Raw genomic sequence first — 24,219 nt, 5'->3', positions numbered from 1 at the left:
CGAGCATTCGGTAATCATTCGGTACTGATGCGATAAAACGGAAAAAGTGCAATTCATGAAAATAAAAGTGGGCGTGGTTTAGCGTTACATTAAGGATTAGTTATCTCCTTCACTGCTTTGGCGTTATTCCTGTCAAATCATTGCTGACAGAGAAGATGGAGCCATTTGAAGTGGTTATGTATCAGCTAAGAGTGATTCAAAGTCACAGAAGGGCAAGAATAAGGTCTAGAACCATATCAATTTGCAAGAGAATGGATTTATTTGCTATACCAGGACATCTGCATTTCTCTTGAAACATCTTGTAAGAGAACACAGGCAGTGCCAGGGTTAACTAAATTGCTAGCCGCACTACATTTTTCAAGCCGTAGCTGGCGAAGTTGTGGGGATTGTCCTAAGCCACTTCCAGAATCCTGGTCCAGGTGTTAAGCCCTATTTGGAATGTTGCTATGTGGTGTTCAAAGGACTGCCTTTTTACCCACAATTCCACGGGAATCTTATGGACTTGTGTTAAATTACCGCTGTAAAATGGAAATAGCGACACGTTACCGAATGGTTACCGCATTGTTATCAATATTTTATCAAAGTCACACCGAATGCGGAAAAACCTTGATGAATACAAGTAGAAGTCGATAAACTTCGAATTCGGTAATTTAACGAACTGGAAAAAGTTATCGCAAAGACAAGGATGAATCGAGGCCAAAGTCATTTAGTGGCTGAAGTTACTCTACAGTCAACCAAAAAGCATAAGAAGTCAGTAGGTGGTTCAACGTGAGGCAGAAAGACTCTTGAAAGCAAGACTGTAGTGAAAAGTAAATCTAACATGACAAAGGCACTGGCATAAAAGAATAACACTTTTACCCCATATTTCATAACATTAATAGCCTGGCGCCACCCCATAAGCTGGTGATGCCATACACATTCCTGATCTAAGGAGACTGGTGGCGGAGCCAAGCTAGCAAAAGATAGCGCTGCTCTCTCAAAGAGAAATTCTACCTTTGTTGAGAAATAAGCTAATCCCTTCTGCTTTATAGGCCTCGATTCATAAAACTGCCTGCGAGCGGGGAAAGTCGAGCGGGGAAACACCGCTGTCGGTATTTCCGCCTTCAGGGTGGTAATTCATAAAAATTTAGCTACTTGTGATATACGTGCGGAGATACTCCGCTGTAGGCAGGCGTTAGGCTGTCGGGAGACGTGCGGAAACAGGGGAAGCAGGCGGAATCCCTCCGTGCGGTGTTCTCTCTGCAGCTGCTTGGGAGGTCTGTCCCATTTACTGCAACGGATTCCGCACGCTTCTCGCCACATCAGAGGTAGCGGTAATACCCGTCCGCATACCGCTACCTCTAATCTTTATGAATTGACATTTGTTACTGTTGCTGTGATAATCACCGCGCAAGGCGGTGATTGATCACTCTGCTCGCAAATGTCGGCTTTTCATGCGGAAAAAGCCTTTATGAATGCATATTTTGGTGTGTGGTCGGTAAAGTGAGCGTTTTTTTGCATTTCCGAATGCGGGAATGCTTTATGAATCGAGGCCATAGTGTTAGAGATAAATGGCTCATATTTCAGATTGCTTACCTTGGCCTCGATTCATAAAAGTGCTGTCGGTAAGGTAAACTCGAGCGGGGAAACACCGCTGTCGGTATTTCAGCCTTCAGGGTGGTAATTCATAAAAATGTTTCTAGTTGTGATAGGCGTGCGGAGATATTCCGCTGTAGGCTGGCGTTAGGCTGTCGGGAGACATGCGGAAACAGGAGAAGCAGGCGGAATCCCTCCGTGCGGTGTTCTCTCTGCAGCTGCTTGGGAGGTCTGTACCATTCACTGCAATGTATTCCGCACGCTTCTCGCCACATCAGAGGTAGCGGTAATACCCGTCCGCATACCGCTTCCTCTAACCTTTATGAATTGACATTTGTTACTTTTGTTAAGATAATCACCGCGCAAGGCGGTGATTTATCACTCTGCTCGTGAATGTCAGCTTTTCATGCGGAAAAAGCCTTTATGAATACAGATTTTGCTGTGTGGTCGGTAAAGTGAGCCGTTTTCAGCATTTCCGCATGCGGGAATGCTTTATGAATCGAGGCCCTTGTGTTTTTGGATTCAAACACTCAGTTACTTGTGTGAACACAACTGACAATCTCAAGACTGGTAGTGTCAGCATGCAGCCCATCACTTAGTTTGTGCAAGTGTGGTAAATAAGCCCAAACTGTTCCTGCTTCGTTTATTATCAATAATATCATGATTATTATGTATTTATATAGCGCTCACAACTTCCTCAATGAGAATGCTTTACCTTCTCTCGAATAGATAACCAGGGATGTCTGTATGGCTGATATTGTGGTGAATCTCCTCCCACAGTGTGACGTCAGGGCCATGGCCCTGACAGTTTCCTTTCAGTGACCTTTGTTGCATTGTGGGAAATAATGACCGTTTCCAGCTGCCAAGCAACCAGCATCTCCCTCTGCGCATAGAACTCCCAGTAAAAAAAATTCTACAAAGATCAACTGACAGGACTAAACATGTAACCACCTGTGGTAAATGTCAGAATGTAAATCGGGGGGGCAAAGATTTTACAATGGGCAAACACTGACTAAATCAGTTACAAGCAAATATTGTGAAATATAAGCAATTTTATTCATTATGTTATTTTCATTATAGTTCCTCTTTAAAGTCGGTTTTCGAAATCAAGTTTAAAGCAGGAAGGTTATTTTTAATATCATTGAACCACAAAAACATTTGTTTTATAATAATAGTGAAGGTAAACATTGTCTGGAATAGCCACAGAAGCATGCTAAAGGTCAGCTTCAGCAAAAGTATATAAAGAAAGAAACATATCACCCTCAGACTGTTGCCTGGATCGCTCAACATTACATTGCTGCTTTACAATGAAATATACGTCTTACGGGTGGAGTGTGACTAGTATAAAATATTGCACCCTTACTATAAATGAAAGTCTACCCAGAAAATAAATACTAATACAAAAACACAAAGACTAGAAATGCCAGCTAATCTACCGTATATCTACCATCAATATCAGTTATTTGTAGACTACATAGTGTGACAAACAGACAACACCCTTCCATAGAAATGGGATTAGAAATATTCATGCAATGGAATTGTATGGTTATGGTATGCTTCAAAGAGGACATATAACCATCTGCGTAACACTGTGTCAAACAAATCAGAACGCCAGAGATAACACTGTACTAGGAAATATTCCCCTGGAATCTCTGGGACACTAGAGCCATTATATGACTAATGCCCAGGCAAGGAAAAAAAGAGGAAATATCCCTACTGTGACACAGACTGCAATCATGCTTATATTTAGAAGAGCTTATATTTACACTCACGTGGAAATGTTCATACAAATGCATCCACATGCATCAGTCATCCAGGAACCAATGCTATCCCTACAGCTAAATGAAAAGCCGGGGTCTTAGCATTCGTCTTAGCATTCTTAGCCAGAGGCTAAGGAAGCGGGGTCACGCCCGCGAAACGCGTTGCATTTGTGGAGTTGAATAAATTATTTGACAATTCTGTTTTATTGAGACTCAAGTGAGTTTTCTTTTTTTGTAAGAGGGAGGTGAGTCCACCTTAACATCCCCCTCTCCTTTTAAGCGGTTTTTAAAACGTTTTACTCTACTCTGGCGCCTCTGTATACCGAGTTTTTGCTGATCTTCTAGTCCACCCTGGGTGGAGGGGTGCATCCCCATCTACTATCTACAGAGAGCGACTTCTTAACCTGAGTGGGGTCAGGTCCTAATGCTCCCCACCTGCATTTAAAGTGGTTGCCTATGGGTAACTCGTGTTTGTGAGTATATACAGTATATACATAAAATTGTATTGAACTCTTCATTTTACCTGACAATACTGCACCATATTGGGCTCTCGATTCTCTTCTTGTTTTTAAGTATGAACAATTGTATGTTAGTGTGCAAATGATTAACTGTTTTTGCCATTTTGCTGGCCACACCCCCTTTAGCACCTTTGTTTTATAGTTCCAACATCTTCTGTATCTAATATGGGCTCAGGTAAAAATCTTTCCACCTTGGACATTTGTGAGTGTCACGTTTGGTGGAGGCCTTTTCATACCGATGTAGGTGTAGTAAAAGCATTTGTGTCACCTGCATCAGAGAATAACGCCGTCACCCTCTCCAATCAGGCAAGAATTACCTCATTTTGCACATTGACTTCACTTCCAGCTTCTAAAAGAGTCCGGACGCAGTCAAGGTGCCCTCCTTCCGTAGCCAGATGTAGCGCAGTCATGCCCTCCTGTAACACAAAGAAAGAATCATTACAAAGGAAGATAACTTCACAAAGAACACCCAGATTTGCTCTTTCCACTACAGTAACCGCACCATACCATGATAAAGTGGACCTACTGCACACAGTCAGGGCTCTGAAACACAAACTGGTTTTCCCACCAGCAGTTTTTTAACAGACTGCAAAATATACAGGCATGATTCTTCTATGCCGCCTTCTCTTCTTTAGTATTACAGGTTTGCTCTGTCAGGGAGCATACATACACCTATCAGTGAGGCCCATTCCCACTGCACACGTTCCAATCTCAGGAACACTTACAATTGGGGTGTCACAATGACATGGGCTATCTCACACTAATGCAATGTGGTGCAACTGCCAAATGCACTAAATGCCTAAATGCTGCATTTGTGGTGTGATTGTATTTGCGTTTCGTTTACAGAAACTGAATGGGACTTTGCAGAAGAGTTGAAAGATCTCATCAGCATACTGTTCCAGTTCAGTGATTAAGCAAGTGAAACCTCCATAATACTCTACAGACAGTTCAACTTAAAAGTTGCAGTATTAGTTTACAAATTGTAGTTGTAACTAAAAAGACTAAACTCCACGCTCTTGAAACTACTGAGGATGAAACAAGTAAAAAGGGCACTGCCATATGTGCCCATTATAAAAGCAGCGATTAGCAGCATTGAGCAGAAATTTGGGTCGCCCAGAGTCACCCAAATAAAGTAGTGGGCACCGAGGCTTCCACCTGTGAAAAGTGGCGGGGGGGAGGTTAAGAGTTAGGTGCCACCAGGGGCGTGGTTAAGGGTTAGACACCAACAGGGGGTAAGGAGGTTAAGGGTTAGGCGCCACCGGGGATGTTAAGATGTAGAGCCCTTTTACACTTAAAGGCAAAATAACCCCCCCCCCCACACACACACACACACACACACTTACCCAGGGCTTCCTCCAGCCCCTTGCAGCTGACATATCCCACGCCGCAGTACCACTCTCAACCCCCGGCCCGGGGTCCTCGCCGGTACTGAGACCGACCTCAGGGTCGTCCTCTACTGCGCCACTGTCAATCGTGGGCTGTCAAATGTGGGCTTGCGTACAATTGCGTTGCATTGTAATACTATTTTTTTCCTCCATAGCAGTACATTGTGAAAGGGCTTCAGTTTTTCAGTGTATAATGTGAAAGAGGCCATAGGCAAACATTGACACTGGACTGCACATCAGTTGTCCTTTCAATTACAACTGACAGCAACTAATATGGTGTGAAAGGACCTTTAAGTAGAGGCGGTGTTAAGGGTTAGGCATCAGTAGAGGGAGGGTTCTGTGTGAGAATAGGGTTAGGTTAGGTCATAGTGAAATATTGTAAAAGATTACTGATATTTTACTATCGGAATTAAGTTGTAGAATATCGGTAATTTTACTGATATTCTACCATCGGCAATCTCCTGCTCCCTTTTTATTACATGTACCCACTGAGAGTGCCTGACTAGAAAGGGTTAAATATACACACTCCAAAACTGAACAATCTGTAAGAGAATGAAGCTGCATGCTGCCAACTTCTGCTGCTCTGTATGTTGGTTTACTTGCTAAGGGCGGATGTGTTGATCAGGTCTGCCTCAAGCAGGTGCCTATATATGCTAAACTCATTCTCATGGGTTTTCCTTTTCTTTCCCTTGGAGCTAACTAGGTTTCGCTTTTGGGGCAACTATATTTAGTTCCATAACAAATTAATTTATCAAGAGGCTCAAAGCAAGCTGATTTTACTTACTTGATTTGTATCATTAAGCTCCACTCCAATTTCTACAATTTTCTGCAAGACGTCTGTGTGGCCATTTTTAGCTGCCAGATGGAGAGCTGTGTTGTCCTCCTAAAATATGGAGAGATATGAGCAGAATAACTCACAAGAATGAGATAACAGAATGACTATATGCAGCTTATTTGAGATCTATAAACTTCTGCCACTCAGAACTTCTGGAGGGCTGTACACCGAGTTTGACGGCAGAAGACAGGATTACAAATACAAAAACAAATGCTTGGAATATTTGGTGATGATCCAAATTGATAAGAAAGCCCTCTACTGAAAGCACTGCAAAGTACAGCATTACCTTCTTAGGACCAACATAGTTGCAGATTATCACTTAGAGCATACCTTCAAACAGCAAGACCCCTGTATGACAATCATGTACCCAGAACTACAGTCTATTAAATGTATACAGCAACAATTTGCATCTCCCCTCCAACCGTATTGACGCGATAAACAGGTGTGGTCAGTGACGGGCCAATAATTATGGTTTGCATGCATCAAATTCAGCAGACAGTTCCTCTGACGTGCCCAGTTCCAAGATATATACAATTTAAATTTCACTGCATGCAAGCTGGAATTATTAGCTTCTTATTGGCCATCTTTATTGATGAATTATGGTTTTGATTTCTGAATATTTGGTGGAAGAGCAGGAGCTTTCCACCAATCGGCTGCAACATTAAGACAGAACACCAATATTCTTTTTCAATGATTTCAGTCAAAGGGTGGGATAGATTAAGTAGCAGTTTTTGAAGGAGATGTGTGAGAAGCAGGAAAAATGGCAAGTGTAAGGATCTGAGTGACTTTGACATGAGCTAAATTGGGATGGCTAGAAGATCGATCCTTAAACTAGCTGGTCTTTTTGCGTATTCCCAGCGTGCAGTGGTTAGTATCTACCAAAAGTGGCCAGAGGAACGAGTCAGTGAACCGGTCAAAGTTGGTGTTCAAGTTTCATTGACGAACATGGGAAGCCAAGAGTAGCTCATCTTGTTCAAATCCACAAAAGTTACTATAGCACATATTCCTAAAAACCCTTATTTTTTTAATGCTTTGGCTCATTAGCAACCAATAAAGCAGGCCAAGGAGCTGATATTATAGAGAGCATGTGCAGCAGGGGGAAAGTCACTAGCTTGTAGCTGATCACAAGCAAAGAAAAAAAGGGAGGGACATTCAGTATTAGGTGAACACTGACAGACAGGTCAGGCCACAAGACACTGTACGTTACAACATAAAGGCAAATAACAGTATACGACCCTTTAATTGTGGGGATAGCAGCTCAGGTGTTCACAACTAACACACAACCATTTCAGTGCACCTCTGGGTAACCCGCTGTCAGAGGTTTGACTTCAAACAGCCACCATAAATAAGCCTGCACTGCTGATAAGTTGCATTTCACACCTCCTTAAATGTAAAGAGTGCTTTCTAATTACTTCCAAGCAGGCACAATTACTTCCAAGTTGCAGCAGAGCAATAATTATGCTACTAATGCAACAGTTTCAGAAGCAATCTGGGAGCTTGCAGCCTTCCTAGTAGGACTTTGCTTTAGCTCCATCCAACCACTAGAGGGTGCTGCTACCTCTACATCACCAACAGTAGAGTCAGTGGTTCAAGTGAATTGAAGCAGATTCCCATCATTAAGGCAGCTGATCTAGTTGGTTACTTTAGAAAAGGTAAACAAAATTGAAATTACTTTTCTGCTGTTGCTACCACAAAAATATAATTAGAATCTGGTATTTGGGGTGGGGTGGGGGAGGGTGGTTGGTTAAAAACATCCCTGTACATGCTATCAAATTGTTATCATCCCGAGCACTGACAGCCCCGACAGTACCTTGTCTCTCAGACTGTGCTGACATCCAGAGCCTATCAGGAACTCCACCACTTCCATCTTGCCATGTTCAGCTCCCAGGTGAAACGCGGTTCTTCCAAACTGTAAAGGAAAGATGGCATAAAATGTAGATTTACCAATTGTTGCAGAACTATCACATGAAAGTGTGGGACAGGGCTGGCAGCACATATCAGTTGTAATAAAGCAGCCACATAATTATATTACTCAGCTATCGATCTGGTCACTTCATCACAGTTCACCTGTTCTGTATTTAAAGCGGATCCGAGATGAAAAAAAAAACTAATTAGAACAAGTAACTTGTCTATATATCTTATCTAAAGTTTACACAGCATATCTAGCTGCAAACAGTTTCAACAGTTTATGTTTATTTATTCCTGTGATACAATGAGAGCGGCCATGTTATGTTTGTCACATTACACACAAGCAAGCTGATCTGTATCGCCGGCCCTCAACCTGTGAAAACTTCACTCCCCTCTGTCTCTGAAATCTCTGGCTAGTAACCTCCTCCTCCTGCCCAGACTGAGCTCCCATAAGCCCTTGCTATATGAGTCTGAGAGTGCCAAGGCACTCTGGAGAAGCTGAGGGTGAGGCTTGTTTAGTTTATAGGGAATTAGGGCATTAAAACAAACAAAAAAAAGTATCTGGCTTGAGGAATGCCCTATAAACTATATGAAAGGAGCACAATTATGCAATGAGTAAAAGTTCATGATGTCTGTGATGCTGATCGCAATTTTTGGTGAAGAGCCCTAAATGAGCTTGTCAGTACTGGAACAGTAAATAGAAGCGAAAACAACTAAGAAACAGTGAGATGAGACTTCTAATAAGGATTACGTGCTGGAAAGTTCAAAGGGGCCATTACTTTTATTTTCCATTCAGAAAGGGAGATGTGTCATAGTGCTGTTAACAATAAGGGTTTTTAAAGCGAACTCGAGCCGAAACATTTTGGTTAAAAAACAAACAATCCTACTACCTGATCCCAGGGGGCTAGCCCGGATCAGGTAGTGTCAATTATCGCTGCTCCCCTTTGTTCCTGCATCCAGAAATTCTGCAGTTTCATTTTGTAGGGAAAAAAATGGCTGTGACCCTGGAGTCATGACTCTGCAGCTCTGGCTCTGTGCTTCTCAGCAAAGTAGAGAGAGGCGAGAGAGAGGTAGAGCTGGGCCATTGAGAGCTCAGAAAAGGGCGTCCCTAATGCTTGAGGGGGCATTTTGCAGGAGTGCCTCACCTGCAAGGGACGCCTCTTCCCCTGGTAGTCTACAGACAAGCATGGGGGGGGGGGGGCAGAGAGCAGTGCAGAAGTGATACAGAGTTTTGGCATTTAGATGGGAACATGCCTCTCTGTCCTATTCCTGACAGCAGGATAGGCTTATCTGATATAGCTCATTTCAGGTCACAGAAAATGAAAAGGGAGTTATCTTTGACCAGGATGTGCTGTGTAGAACCACCAGTGGCTTTTTTTTTTTTATTGAGGCATTTTGCCAGGATTTTCAGTATATTATCTTTGTTCTTTTGCAGTGAACCATAATACTACAGTCTGACTTTTACATGCAGGAAATTCTTCATTTATACCTGGTTTGTGTTGCAAGAATGACTCCAGCTAACCAAATTTTGCAGGAATCAATTTGCGCAAATAAATACATATTTGATTTCCGTGGTGCCTAACCTTAAAGAGGAGCTGTTAGGTATAGGGTCTCAGAGAAAAAAAACACATATATCAGTAGCTAAATATTGGCTGTACTTACATAACATATGCATTTCTCTGTCCACGTTTGTACTTCACAGAATTTTTATATAGTATTTGCAGAGTATGATGCCTGACAGCTCATGGCAGGTTCCATGTTTGTCTGTCTCCTATGAAGCTAATTGTGATGTCATATCCTACCTGCTTCCTGATGATTCGACTCACAAAAAAGAACGTAATGGACAACACTACTGTGCAGTGAATATTAATTAGCCATGTGGCTAGGAACAATAGCGGACTCATGCAGTATACTCTAACACAGCGTTTTTCAACTGCTGTTCCGCGGCATACTAGTGTGCCGCGGGATGTTGCCTGGTGTGCCGCAGGACTGTCCTCTTCCCCGTCCCCGTGGCCGCCGCTGTTATAACCTTAGCAGCGGCCGCTCTCCCCTCTCCGGCGCGTGTACTTTCCAGCAGCGTATCTCCCGGCTGCTGTGTGTGATGCGACAGGAAGCAGGGCTCGGTTCCCATAGTAACGGCGATACACATCGCCTCTACAGGAAGCCGATGCCCTGCTTCCTGTCGCATCACACACAGAGCAGCCAGGAGATACGCTGCTTAAATAAATACACGCGCCGGAGAGGGGAGAGCGGCCGCTGTTAAGGTAATAACAGCGTCGCGGACGGGCGGGGGGCACCACCTACCCATACTGGCTATCCTGGGCACTATACTAGCTATCCTGGGGCACTATACTGGGGCGCTATCCTGGGGCACTATTCTGGCTATACTGGGGCACTATACTGGCTATACTGGGGCACTATACTGGGGCACTATACTGGGGCACTATTCTGGCTATACTGGAGCACTATACTGGCTATACTGGGGCACTATACTAGCAATAGTGGGGCACTATACTGGCTATACTGGGGCACTATACTAGCTATAGTGGGGCACTATACTGGCTATACTGGGGCACTATACTAGCTATACTGGGCACTATACTAGCTATACTGAGCACTATTCTAGCCATACTGGGCACTATTCTAGCCATACTGGGCACTATACTAGCTATACTGGGGACTATACTGGCTATACTGGGGCACTATACTAGCTATACTGGGGCACTATACTGGCTATACTGGGGACTATACTGGCTATACTGGGGCACTATACTAGCTATACCGGGCACTATACTAGCTATACTGAGCACTATTCTAGCCATACTGGGCACTATTCTAGCCATATTGGGCACTATACTAGCTATACTGGGAACTATACTGGCTATACTGGAGCACTATACTAGCTATACTGGAGCACTATACTGGGGTAACTATACTAGCCATACTGGGGCAACTAAACTCCCTATACTGGGGCAACTATGCTAGCTATGCAGCCGCACCCCAGCCCCCACCTTCCCCCGCCCCCCCCCCCCCCCCATAGCCTGCTGAGCACGGCACTGTCCACTAGGTCGCGCAAACACCCGCCCCCCCCCCCCCCCCCCCTTCCCCGCCGTTCCCCGTAGAAAAATTTGGTCAGAAAGTGTTCCCCGGGCCGGAAAAGGTTGGGAACCACTGCTCTAACAGAACATATGCCCTGTGATTTTTCAGTGCTGGCTGCTGTTAGAAGCTGCTGTAACATGAGCCTGTAACGTCTCACTGAGAAAGCAGCCTAGGCGTGATAGGGAAATGAAGGGGGATGACCCAAGGCACTGCAGTGGGGAGAAGCAGCCCCAGAATGCTTTGCAGTATCTGTTATTCGGCCTGCGTCCTCCTTAGGAGCTTGGGAATAAAGAGCCTTGCTGTTCAGCACACATCATAGTAAGAGAGATTTTTAACTTCAGTATTGCCTTTTTGGCTTCCTTCTAAACTGTTTAACACAGGAGAATAGAGGTTTAAATTAGCTTTTGCAGCCTGACAGTTACTCTTTAACACCCCATGGTGCCTAACCCTAACCATCCCACCCCACCCCCCGGAGCCTATCCTTAACCCATCCCCACGGTGCCTAACCTTAACCCACCCATGGTGCCTAACCTTAACCCCTCTTCAGCCTATCCTTAACTCCCCCACTCTGGTGCCTAACCTTTCGTTTCAAAAGTTTTTTATTTCGGAAGGAGAACAACGTTCAGCAGTTAAAGAAAACAGTAACATAATACCATGACAAAACATAACAGACGGCACTGTAAGTCACAAATAGTTAAATTATGAGCATAGTGACCAAACGATACATTAAATGAAAATATAGATGCAAATTAAAACTTTGCATAGTAACAATTAAAATATCGCAAATGATTCCAATTAGTCATCTCACATGACCAACCATTATGCACATTAACATGTGAATTATAAAGGAGGAGAAGGAGGGAAACCTCAGTAATAATAGAGGATCATTTAACTAGGAGAAATCACCATCGGTGGATCATTTGCCAGCAGTCTCTCTAGATACCATTGTGTTAGGGCTCGTTTCCACCATAGCGAATCCGCATGCGGCGCCGACATGCGGATTCGCTTGGTACATTGAAGTGGCCGGGGCTGTTTCCATATGTGCGGCGTGCGGGAGCGATTTGGCGGCGGGCCAAATCTGCACGACGGGACCCACAGAATTCGCCTGCGTCGGGAATCCATGCGAATCGCCGCTTATGTATTTAATAGGAAAAACGCATGCGTTTTTTACATGCGTTTTTACCCGTGATTCGAGTGCGATTTCGCACCTTTTTCAATGTTATTTTGCCCTGGCAGAGTCATGGTTAAGAAATCGCACACGCGAAATCGTGGGTTAAAACGCATGCGGAAACGCATCCGCATGCGTTTTTACAAGCGTCGGGATGCCGGCGAAATCGCGTCGCAACAGTGGAAACGGGCCCTTAAAGGGGAACTGAAGAGAGAGGTATATGGAGGCTGTCATGTTTATTTCCTTTTAGACAATACCAGTTGCCTGGCAGCCCTGCTGATCCTCTGCCTCTAATACTATTAGCCATAGCCCCTGAACAAGCATGCAGCAGACCAGGTGTTTCAGTGGTTCAGACTTATAAGTCTGATCTGACAAGACTAGCTGCATGCTTGTTTCTGGTTTTAATCAGATACTACTGCAGAGATAGACCAGCAGGGCTGCCAGGCAACTGGTATTGATTAAAAGGAAATAAACATGACAGCCTCCATATACCTCTCTCTTCAGTTCCCCTTTAATCGAAATGAATCAATGATTTGTTGTTTTAGGGGGGGAAGTAAGGGTGTCTATAAAAACTCTCCCACACTTCAAAAAAGCGCTTAGTAAGAGCATCCTTTTGCAAGGACGTCTCTATCCAATCCATAAGAAAAACATAGTATAATTTTAATTTGAATTGCATTAAAGTGGGAGGGTTAGAAGAAATCCAGTTCTGCAATATGGTCTCCTGAGCCACTGCTGAAATGATCACAGCAAGCTTTTTACTACCTTTTGTGACCCTCGACCCTTCGGTTTCTATAATGCCAAAGTGTGCCCAGTCAGGTGTAAATGGCACATAATTTAGCAGATGGGATGTAGCATAAGTTACCACTTGATTCCAAAACGTTTTATTCTCCCTGCAGCTCCAAAAATTATGTAATAGGTCTGCATGTGCAGAACCCCATTTTAGGCATGAATCTGATAGAGACATATGGAAAGATTTTTCTGGGGATATGTAGGCATAATGATACTGTTTTTAAAACATTTCTCTATAGGAGGAAGCAGGTAACACTTGCCAAGAGTACTGAAGACTGTAGATCAATGTAGTAAGTTGTAGATGGGAAAAATGGCATGACCATTTGGCAATGTTAATGTTTTCATTTCCATAATCAATATGCGGACGCAAGAAGTTATAATATTGTGAAATTGCTTTTCTAGGCGGATGATTCAAATTCCACAACATGGTGTCTAGTGCGTTATCCCAGTCCCTATCAGATAGCCTAGAGATGATCTGTGATATATAGGATTTAAGCTGAAGAGCCGCTAGAGGGTTATCCTTCAAAAAGGGATATTTGCCCAGCAACGTATTTAAGTCTAAATATCGGTGTGAGGTCATATTTAAGCAATTTTTGTGTGTGAGTCCTATGTTATGCCATTCCTCAAACGTTTTGGAGATTAAAGGAATATTATCGATTCACATATTTTTTTCAATTGACACAGGAATTGTTTGGGAAGTGCTGCCAAGTACTGGTGTATACATTTTAGTAGCAACTTCTTTGTTTACTGTTAGCAAAATACATTCAAACTTTACTGACGCCAAAACTGATGGCTGACTGAGCCATGAGGAGAGGGGAAATTCCCCTCACACTTGATCAGTTAACTCTATGTGTAACTCTGCATGTGACAGAGAGAAGAGAGCTCCCAACAGCTGCAGCTCCTGTGTCCTGTGTTTCTGACTGAAGTGTCTGAAGAGAGCAGAGGAAATGTAACTAATTGTCACAGCTTTTCATACAGTTTTTGCTTTCAGAGTTTGATATGTTTGATATTTGCTTTCTGTAGTCTGATATGCAACTCTGCCTGTGCATTGAAGCAGACACCCCTTCTGCAATTGATTTGTCCCAATATAGCTAAATCCTACCCTCAATAAATTACAGCTTTTGCCTCTGATATTCAACATGAAAAGTAGGAAAATGTTTACACAGCTACTTAGACATTATTTGCACACATTTTAGAACACTTGGGTATCGATAGTATTCCTTTAATGAAGGAAGAAAATCTGGGTTTCTCCTGATAGGAAGGAAAACTGAGGAATGTGCATTGAGGCAGTGAGTTCGCCTAAGTGCGTGCCACAACTGCCATACCGTGAATAAGAGAGGATTATCTAATACTTCTGAGGGTAGACATTCTTTATGCATATGTAGCATTGTATATATATATATATATATATATATATATATATATATATATATATATATATATATATATATATATATATATATATATATATATATATATATATATAGCTAATGTTGACAAGTTCCCATTAACCTACAGCTTTCAAAAAGGGTATTGTGTTTTTATAAGTTTTCAAACATTTATTATAGTTAACCACTTAAAGGAATACTATCGATACCCAAGTGGTCTAAAATGACAGTGTGCAAATAATGTCTCATTTTCCTACTTTTCATGTTAAATATCAGAGGCAAAAGCTGTAATTTATTGAGGGTAGGATTTACCGTATTTTTCGCCGTATAAGACGCACTTTTTCTTCCCCAAAATGTTGGGGGAAAAGTGGGTGCGTCTTATGCGGCGAAGGTACGGATTTCGGGATGCAGAGGTGCGCAGGGAAGCACTATATACATTACCTGCTCCTGCCGCCGCGCTCCTGGCTCCAATCCTGGCTCCCCGATCCTCTTCTTCCATCTACCGCTGCCCGCTGCTGCCCCCGCCGAACATCGCTGGCCGGTCTTAATTAGCCGCAGGGATACGCTATCAGCACACCACGTGCCGGGGTCACGCATGCCGCCGAACGCTGGCCGGTCCTAATTAGCCGCGCAGGGATACACTATCAGCACACCACGTGCGCCGGGGTCACGCATACGCATGTGTGACCCGGCGCACGCTGATAGCGTATCCCTGCGCGGATAATTAGGACCGGCCAGCGTTGTTCGGCGGCATGCGTGACCCCGGCACGTGGTGTGCTGATAGCGTATCCATGCGGCTAAGACCGGCCAGCGATGTTCGGCGGGGGCAGCAGCGGGCAGCGGTAGATGGAAGAAGAGGATCGGGGAGCCAGGAGCGCGGCAGCAGGAGCAGGTAATGTATGTGTACTCACACTACCTGCACAGGGGGACACCGGCACTGGAGGACACACGGACAACGGGGCCACAGGCACAGGGGACGCTACCACAGGGGACACTGCTACAACAGGGAGACACTGCCACAAGAGGGGGACACTGGCACAACAGGGGGACACTGCCACAACAGGGGGACACTGCCACAACAGGGGGACACTGGCACAATAGGGGACACTGCCACAGGGGACACTGGCACAATAGGGGACACTGCCACAACAGGGGGACACTGCCACAACAGGGGGACACTGCCACAACAGGGGGACACTGCTACAACAGGGGGACGGGGGACACTGGCACAGGGGGCTGCAGGCAGAACAGGGGGACACAGCAGGCAGAACAGGGGGACACAGCAAGCACAGGGGGACACAGCAGGCAGAACAGGGGGACACAGCAGGCACAGGGGGACACAGCAGGCACAGGGGGACACAGCAGGCACAGGGGGACACAGCAGGCACAGGGGGACACAGCAGGCACAGGGAGACACAGCACAGGGGGACACAGCAGGCACAGGGGGACACAGCACATAACACTGTCCCCATATGTGGTGTAATAGTATGTAATGTAACTGGAAAGGGGGAGGTAAAAAGTCCTTAAGACGCCCCTGCATCATAGACACACCTAGGTTTAGTTTTTTCTTTTTTTCCTGATTTTTGCCCTCTAAATCTGGGTGCGTCTTATATGCCGGAGTGTCTTATACGGCGAAAAATACGGTAGCTATATTGGGACAAATCTATTGCAGAAGGGGTGTCTACTTCAATGCACAGGCAGAGTTGCATATCAGACTAAAGAAAGCAAATATCAAACATATCAAACTCTGAAAGCAAAAACAGTATGAAGAAGCTGTGACAATTAGTTACATTTCCTCTGCTCTCTTCAGACACCTCAGTTAGAAACACAGGACACAGGAGCTGCAGCTGTTGGGAGCTCTCTTCTCTGTCACACACAGAGCTACAAATATAGTTTAACTGATCAAGTGTGAGGGGAATTTCCCCTCTCCTCATGGCTCAGTCAGCCATCAGTAAACTTTGAAAGTATTTTGCTAACAGTAAACAAAGGAGTTGCTACTAAAATGTATACACCAGTACTTAGCAGCACTTCCCAAACAATTCCTGTGCCAATTGAAAAAAATATGTGAATCGATAGTATTCCTTTAAGGACCAGGGGATTTTTCTCTTATCTGTGCTGCGTGGGCTCTTCAGCCCACAGCACAGATCGTGTTTGCAGCATGGCAATCAGACTCCCCCCCCCCTTTTTTCCCCACTAGGGGGATGTCCTGCTGGGGGGGGGTCTGATTACCACCGGCTGTTTGTGTTTTGCGGGGGGGGCTCCTCAAAGCCCCCCTCCACAGCGCTCTTCTGCCCTCCCTCTCCTTCCCTCCCTCCCCTCCTTGCTGTGGGCGGCACAGGACAGCGATCCGTCCTGCACTGCCTCTGATAGGCTTCAGCCTATCAGATGCCGGCGATCCCCGGCCAGAGGCTGGGGATCCCCGATCTCCTTTACAGAGATTGCTCCGAATGATTTAAACACTGGGGATTTTTTCCCCGTGTGTTTACATTTATCCTGCGAGCCGCGATTGGAGGCTCGTAGGCTGTTCACAGAGACACCCTCCGTGAACTGACATGGAACGGCCGCTCGAAATCCATGAAAAACACCACTGCGACCTGCCGACGCCTATCGGCGTTAGGCGGTCGTTAAGTGGTTAAGCAAGACTAATCACTATGCAAAGTACACTGGGTTCACACAGCGCAGTTCCTGCACTGTAGGGAACTGCCGCAAGTAACGTCCAGTGAGTGGCTGCACCCGCTCAGATTTACATTCAGAGGATGGGTGCAAATTCTCTGCCCATGTTGATCATTTGCAGATCCATAGGAGCAGTTGACAGGTGGTGGGTACGCTGCTGCCAACTGCATGTATGAAAGAAGTCCAAAGTATATGTGTACTTATAGATATGATGATTCAACCCCAAACTGCCTCCTTTTAAGCACTGATTGCATATATTATCTATTACTAGTGGTAACTACACCTTGTCCAGGGCAACCTGAGGTTCACTTCAGTGATTTGTTCACTAAAATATGTGTCCCACTAGGGCTATACTCCTTATTGTAGCATGTATTAGTGTGCACCAGTGAGTGCAGCATGGTAACCATAGTGGCCTAGTGGTTAGCACTCTTGCCTTGCAGTGCTGGGTTCCCTGGTTCCGGATCCCAGCCAAGTCAACATCTGCAAGGAGTTTATATGTTCTCTCTCTGTGTCTGCGTGGGTTTCCTATGGCCACTCTGGTTTTCCACTCCCCAGTAACATACAGATACGTTAATTGGCTACAGACATAGGATTATGATAGGGATTAGATTGTGAGGGACAGTTAGTGACAAGACAATACACAGGTAGTCCCCGGTTAACGAACAAGATAGGGACTGTTCTCAACCCGAATCTGTTCCTAAATCAGAACACTGTGCAATCTCTGTCCTCTGTGCCCCCCCCCCCCCCCCCCCCCCGTGTTATTTTTTTTCTTTGCATTTTTTTAAAATAGATCTTCTCCCTAAAATTTGTTTGACTTGTTCCCATGAAAACACAGAATCCATGCCGTTCATATCGGTGGGTCGTTTGTAAGTCGGGGTCTACCTGTACTCTATACAGTGCTGCGGAATATGTCAGTGCTATAATATATAAATGCTAAATAATTATAATAATTGAGCTCCAGAATGAGACTGACAATGCTGGCTATGGCTTTGCCTTCATCATAGATGCATGGTACTGTCTCTGCCATATTGCAGATATCTGCTGAGTTCATATGAATTGAGCCAAGATTCTTTTTTCCTTCTTTTTCCAACCTAAATAATAGGTACACACGATACAACTTTCTGGCAGATTTACCTGCCAGATCGATTTTTTCCAACATGTCCGATCTGAATTTCAATCAATTTTCCAATCAATTTCCGTTCACTTTTATGGAAATCGGTTGGAAAATCCATCGGCATTCAAATCAGACATGTTGGAAAAAAAATCGATGTGGTAGGTAAATCTGCCAGAAAATTGTATCGTGTGTACCTGACATTATTTACCACTTCCTGGAACCTGTCTAGTGCAGGTGGATACGATCAGTAGCTGAGGATTATCTCAGAACAGGAAAGTACTAGCAGTCAGCAACAGGAACACAAAGCAGTAAACAGAAGCTACAAGACATGAATCACTGATAAAATATATTTGCTTCTTTGTGCTGGTATGCTTTTAAAATCACCAACAACATTCAGATCTTCTGATTCTATTTTGAGTGATATTCTGATCTTGTAGTCCTTGAAGCAGAAGTAAATGAGGAGAACTGCTATTTTTCTACAGCACCTGAAATTCCGGTTTAGATACATCTATAGATGCAGCATAAGACACAATGTGAATACGCAGTCAGCCTACACGCCTATCAGTAATTATCCAATTTTAACTGGAACACGTATAGGACATTCAAACACTTTGAAGTGTCAGCCTACTTATACTTCCGTAAAAATTATGAGGTTCTTAACAGTAATGCACTGGATTTGTATTACCAAATTTGTGTCTGTGCTAAAATACAGATTTATCATTGACAATGTTTAATATTTACATGTACATCAAAAAAGGGCGCCTGTAAATTTGAGCTCCCAGAAAGCCAATAGTAGCCAATTCTACTGCTACCATGGAAAAATGGATAGTAAATTATCAGTAATAAATACTGATATTCTCCTACAGCCAAATATAACCCTATTCTCACACTGAACCCTCCCTCTATCAATGCAAAACCTTGACCCCCGCCCATCACCCCAAGGCTAACCTTATCCATCCCCCATGGCTAATATTAACCACCACGCCCCTGCTAACCTTAACCACCCCCCCCCATGGCTAACCTTAACCACTCCCCCCCATGGCTAAACCTAACCACCCCACCTCGACGGCTAACCTTAATCGCCCCTACAGCTAATCTTAACCACCATGCCCCATGGCTAACCTTAACCACAAACCCCCACCCCCCATGGCTAACCTTAACCCCCATGCCCCATGGCTAACCTTAACCACAAACCCCCACCCCCCATGGCTAACCTTAACCCCCTCCCCTATCAGTATGCAAAACTTTGTTGTGAGGTAATATTGAGTGGAAAGCATGAACTTTGCAGGCAATTTTTCATAAATGACATAATGTAAAGTACTAATTTGCTAATATCTGGACATTATAAACACATTTACAGTATGTGGTATGCAGAAGCGGGACAAGGTTCACAAGCACCAGAGGCAGAGATTCCAAAGGTGCTCTCACTTAAATTGTGCCTGCCCCAGCATAGGTAGCCAGGTGTGCCCCCAGTATTAGGTAGCCCCCACCCCAGTATAGCTAGAATGATTTTCCCATGTGGAGTCAGTACAAAAATCATCCAACTCCGACTCCGGTTTATGAAACCTCCAACTCCAGGTACCCAAAATTGCTCCGACTCTTCAACTCCAAAGTCTAATTTTTACAGAGGCTATGGATTTAGTTTAAAATACATCTAACTCCGACTCCACAATTTATTGAAACCACCGACTCCGACTCCAGGTACCCAAAATTGCTTCCTCGACTCCAACTCCACAGCCCTGGTATTAGGTAGCCAGATGTGGCCCCAGTATGGAAAGCTGGATGTACCCTCAATATTAGACTCCCCTCCAACCAAGTATAGTTAGCCAGATGTGCCCCCAGTATTAGCAGCCTCCCCCCAGCAAAGAGAGCCAGATATGTCCCCAGTATTATCACCCCGCTCCCCAGCATAGATAGCATCCCCCTCATATGCAGAGCAGAACGAGCAGAGTGTACTTGACTCACCAGTCATTGCTGCCGTCATCCCTTTTCAGCCCTTTCTGTCACACAGTTTTATTTCTATGACTTCCTCTAGTGATGCCACTAGAAGGCGTCTTAGAGATGAGACAGTGGAATAGACAGGGCTGAAGAGGAATCCCAGCGGTACTGACTGTTGAAGGAGGTATACTGCGCTTTGCATTTGGCTGGGTGAGGAAAGTCACTCAGGTATCCACTTATGCACTTAAAGTGAACCTCCGGACTAAAAATCGACTCGGCAGCACTGAAAAGGCCTGGTGTTTCTTTAACAGTTTCACAGCATCAGAACTTTGTTTCTCTTATACAAGCCTCATTTTTAGCTGCACAGAAGAAAACTGAGCGAGCATTTTTCCCCTGATGCTGTGCAAAGCATGATGGGATTTCTGATGTTGTTGTTCTCCTTCTGCTGTTTTGGTGCAATTTTTTTTTACATTTTGAATTTGACATTTGAAGCCTAGTGTGTGCAGCTGGGAGAAGTTATCAGGACACAGGACAGTTGGAACTGTGTCTCATGCTCCCTGTCACCTCCTTTCAACCAAAAAGATGGCTGCCCCCATGACAAAGATGGCAGCCCCCATGAATCACAAACATTTGCCTGTTCTTTTAAAATAGGGTGGGTAAGAGATTATATTACCAATCTATTCTAATTAACATAACTAATGTAAGTTCCCCTTTAAGTCTGCACCCAGAGGCTGGTGCCTCCCAAGCCTCTGCCTCACCCTAGTGGTATGAAAAGTCTACATAAAGCATAAAGCAGACTGATGCCTTATGATGCATTCATTTTGCAATCAACTCTGGCCAAATTCCCAAATTCCCTGTGGGGCTGTAGCGCATACATCCCAAAACATCAGAGTTCTATCTCCATGCTTCACAGTAGGGATGGTGTACTTTTCATCATACATCTTGGTGACTCCTCTCCAAACATAGGCCACTTATTCCATTCCTTTTTTACTGAGATTTGTCCCAGGAGACATAGTACATTATCTGCCTAATGACTGCTCCACGCCGATTGGCATGAGCAGCGCGGCAGCCCCAGGACCAATCCACGCCAACTGACGTGAATGGCTGGGAATGAGGATTGCTGATGCGCGCACATCCCCGCATGAATGACAGAGCTCCGCTCCGCCATCAGCCTCCCAGCAGCAATTGCCGCTAGGAGACTGTTAGACAGCGAAACTGTAGTCTATTAACATTGCAGCGCTGTACTGGAGACAGCCGTGTGACACGGCTGTCCCCTCTGGAGGCAGGGAAGTGATCGGCTGTCATAGGCTTCGAAGTGATCTGCTGTCATAGGCTGAAGCCTATGACAGCCGATCACCCTGATTGGCAGGTGGGGGAGGGAGGGATATAAAATAAATTTTAAAAAATAGTGAAATTTATGTTAAAAAAAAAAAATTACAAAAAAATAAATAAATCTGGGGAGTGATTAGACTCCACCAACATAGAGCTCTGTTGGTGGGGAGAAAAGGGGTGGGGGATCACTTGTGTGCTGAGTTGTGCAGCCCTGCAGCGAGCCCTTAACTGCAGTGGCCTATTTTGTTAAAAATGGCCTGGTCACTAGAAAGGGGGGGGGGGGTCCTCAAGAGGTTAATAGCTTTTCAGTACCTAACAATTGAAAAAGTATGTAAAAATGTAATGTCAAACTTAGTATTAGAATTTAATGTACTTTACAATCCCCATGAACCCCATTCATTTATTTTTTAATTTTTTTTATTTCAAAATAAAATAATTTTTTTAATAATTCATCACATATGGTGCAGCCATTTTCATAGGTTTTCACTATCACTATAGCAACGAGTGTCACCTTACTGTCTGTACAGTTTGGTGCGTGACTTGGAAATCTTTAGCTGGTAAACCAGCTCATATACAGGCAGTACCCGGTTAATGAACGCATTAGGGACTGTAGGCTTGTTCTTACATTGAATATGTATGCAAGTCAGAAAAGGTACATTTATTTATATATTGTTATAAATGTGCCTGTGACCTCTGCCCTTTTTCTATCTTTAGTGCTTATTCTGCCCTTTGAGTGCCTCCTGCACTTTTTCTGCCCCCTCTGTGTCTCCTTCTGACCCTTTGCACCTCCATGTGTTTTATCTGCCCCTTTTGTGTATTTCCTGTGCATTCTCTGCCCACATTTGTGTATCTGCTCCTCCATGTTTGTGTACCTCCCCCATGACCTTAATGTACCCCAGTATATTTGCCTCCTGTGCTTGGTTTGTATGTTCCCTATATGCCAGCACTGCAATCCGGCAACTGTCCCACATAGCTCCATACTGTCCTCTCTGCATTAGGGCTATACTTGGCTTTTCTCGTCTGGCAGCGATGTCTCCTTCCGTTCCTGCTACTGATTGGCATCAAGAGAGCTCTCCACCCAAGTCAGACACCCAGCCAATCCCAGTGCCCAAGTAAGCTGCACAGCCAATCGCCATTTGCAAGGACGAGACATCTTGGGATCACCTTTAAAATGCGTGTATTAGATGTGTGGACTGAACAGTTTCCCTTTGATTCATTAGTGATCATATATTATGGTAATGAGATTTGCTGCCCATGAAAGTCAATGGGACAGATCTATCAAAACCACTGGAACAGAAGTAGTGGAGCAGATATTGAGATCAAGCATTCTTATTGGTCGCACTGCACAACTGCTCCACTTCTGAATCTGCTTTGCAGCAGACTTTTTCCAATTCTGCCTGCACCAATCTGCTTCAATGAGATGTCACATAAGGAAGTCATAACTGCTTCCAAGAATGCACAACTTCCTGTAACTATTTAAAGAGGAACTCCAGTGAAAATAATTTAATATAAAAAGGTGCTTAATTTTTACAATAATTATGTATACATGATTTAGTCAGAGTTTGCTCATTGTAAAATCTTTCCTCTCCCAGATTCACATTCTGACATGTATTACATGGTGACATTGTTACTGTGGGCAGATTATGTAGCTGTTCTGGCTTTAACAGACAGCTATAAACAGCCATTTCCTGTGTGTGTCATTGTTACATTGTGGCAGTTTGCCCAGAGTACCGTACGGTACCAGAGCCTCTTGTGGGAGGGGTTTCAGCACAAAATCAGTCATACAGCGCCCCCTGATGGTCTGTTTGTGAAAATCATTATATTTTTCATGTAAAAGTGGGTATCAGCTACTGATTGGGATAAAGTTCAATTCTTGGTCGGAGTTTCTCTTTAAGTGTTGCTATTGTTCACCACATTCCACTGAAAGGGTGAGATTTCTATGCAAACACAGTAATGCCAGTCACATTCCAGAAACAACTCATGACCTTCACTTTGTATAGCTGACTGACTGAAGACATGAGCCAGTAAACATTGTTACACAGCCACTCATTCTTCTATTACATATGTAAGTTAAATATTTACCATGTTGTGCAGCCTTGTCTCTATGTACTGAATGCTGCCATCTGTATAGGTAGTCAAGGGAGAGATCATTAAAATCCAACTACTGACAATTATTCCCATATAGTTGCAGCTCCCCAGCACTTATGTCTCCTGTTTAGTGTGCGATACCCTGGCAACATGTGTGTTACCTAGGTAACATGGGTCAGGCTAATTGTACATAGCGTGCTACCTTACTGTCGGGAATACTGGTAAATTGCTATGGGCACAGCAACTTTATCATTATTTCCTGAAAACACCCCATTAATCCTTGCGCCATAATGCATTTCCGCATGCAGTTTTTGTGCATCAAAGGGTATTCCTATATGCCCTTTATTAGGCCTTTTTCTAAACATAAAAGAGATGTGTACTCTTTAATTTAAAACCATAGGCACATAGGCTCTGCTGGAACTATTGAGATTTATCATATATGCAATATATGGCATTACCATTAAGGCTTCATCCACAGCCAATTTTTGTTATATCAAGGGCTTAGAAATAGTGTCTTCACACTCTGAGATTTCAGCTTCATTGTATGAATGCATGTGGGGCTATGCAGGTGGTTTGCAGGTCATGGGGGATACGGGATATAGTCCTAGACTTTATTATATCCAAAAGACTCCAAACATTAAAAAGCTCC

General features: G+C 44.2%; 1 protein-coding gene across 2 annotated transcripts in view; it reads right to left on the bottom strand.

The window, feature by feature from the left end:
- Positions 1-24,219, bottom strand: part of ANKDD1A (ankyrin repeat and death domain containing 1A) — an 89,323-nt gene that overhangs the window by 22,176 nt on the left and 42,928 nt on the right. For both annotated transcript variants that reach the window (XM_068272422.1, XM_068272423.1), the window contains 3 exons: positions 7,884-7,982; positions 6,023-6,121; positions 4,171-4,269 (listed from right to left, as the gene is read on the bottom strand). In XM_068272422.1, the coding sequence (XP_068128523.1) occupies positions 4,171-4,269; positions 6,023-6,121; positions 7,884-7,982 (297 nt within the window). The remainder of the gene's footprint in view (positions 1-4,170; positions 4,270-6,022; positions 6,122-7,883; positions 7,983-24,219) is intronic.

This window comes from Hyperolius riggenbachi, chromosome 3, assembly GCF_040937935.1.
Source record: "Hyperolius riggenbachi isolate aHypRig1 chromosome 3, aHypRig1.pri, whole genome shotgun sequence".
Taxonomy (NCBI): Eukaryota; Metazoa; Chordata; class Amphibia; order Anura; family Hyperoliidae; genus Hyperolius; species Hyperolius riggenbachi.
The sequence above is the reverse complement of the archived record's forward strand: the minus strand, read 5'-3'. Positions and strand labels throughout refer to the sequence as shown.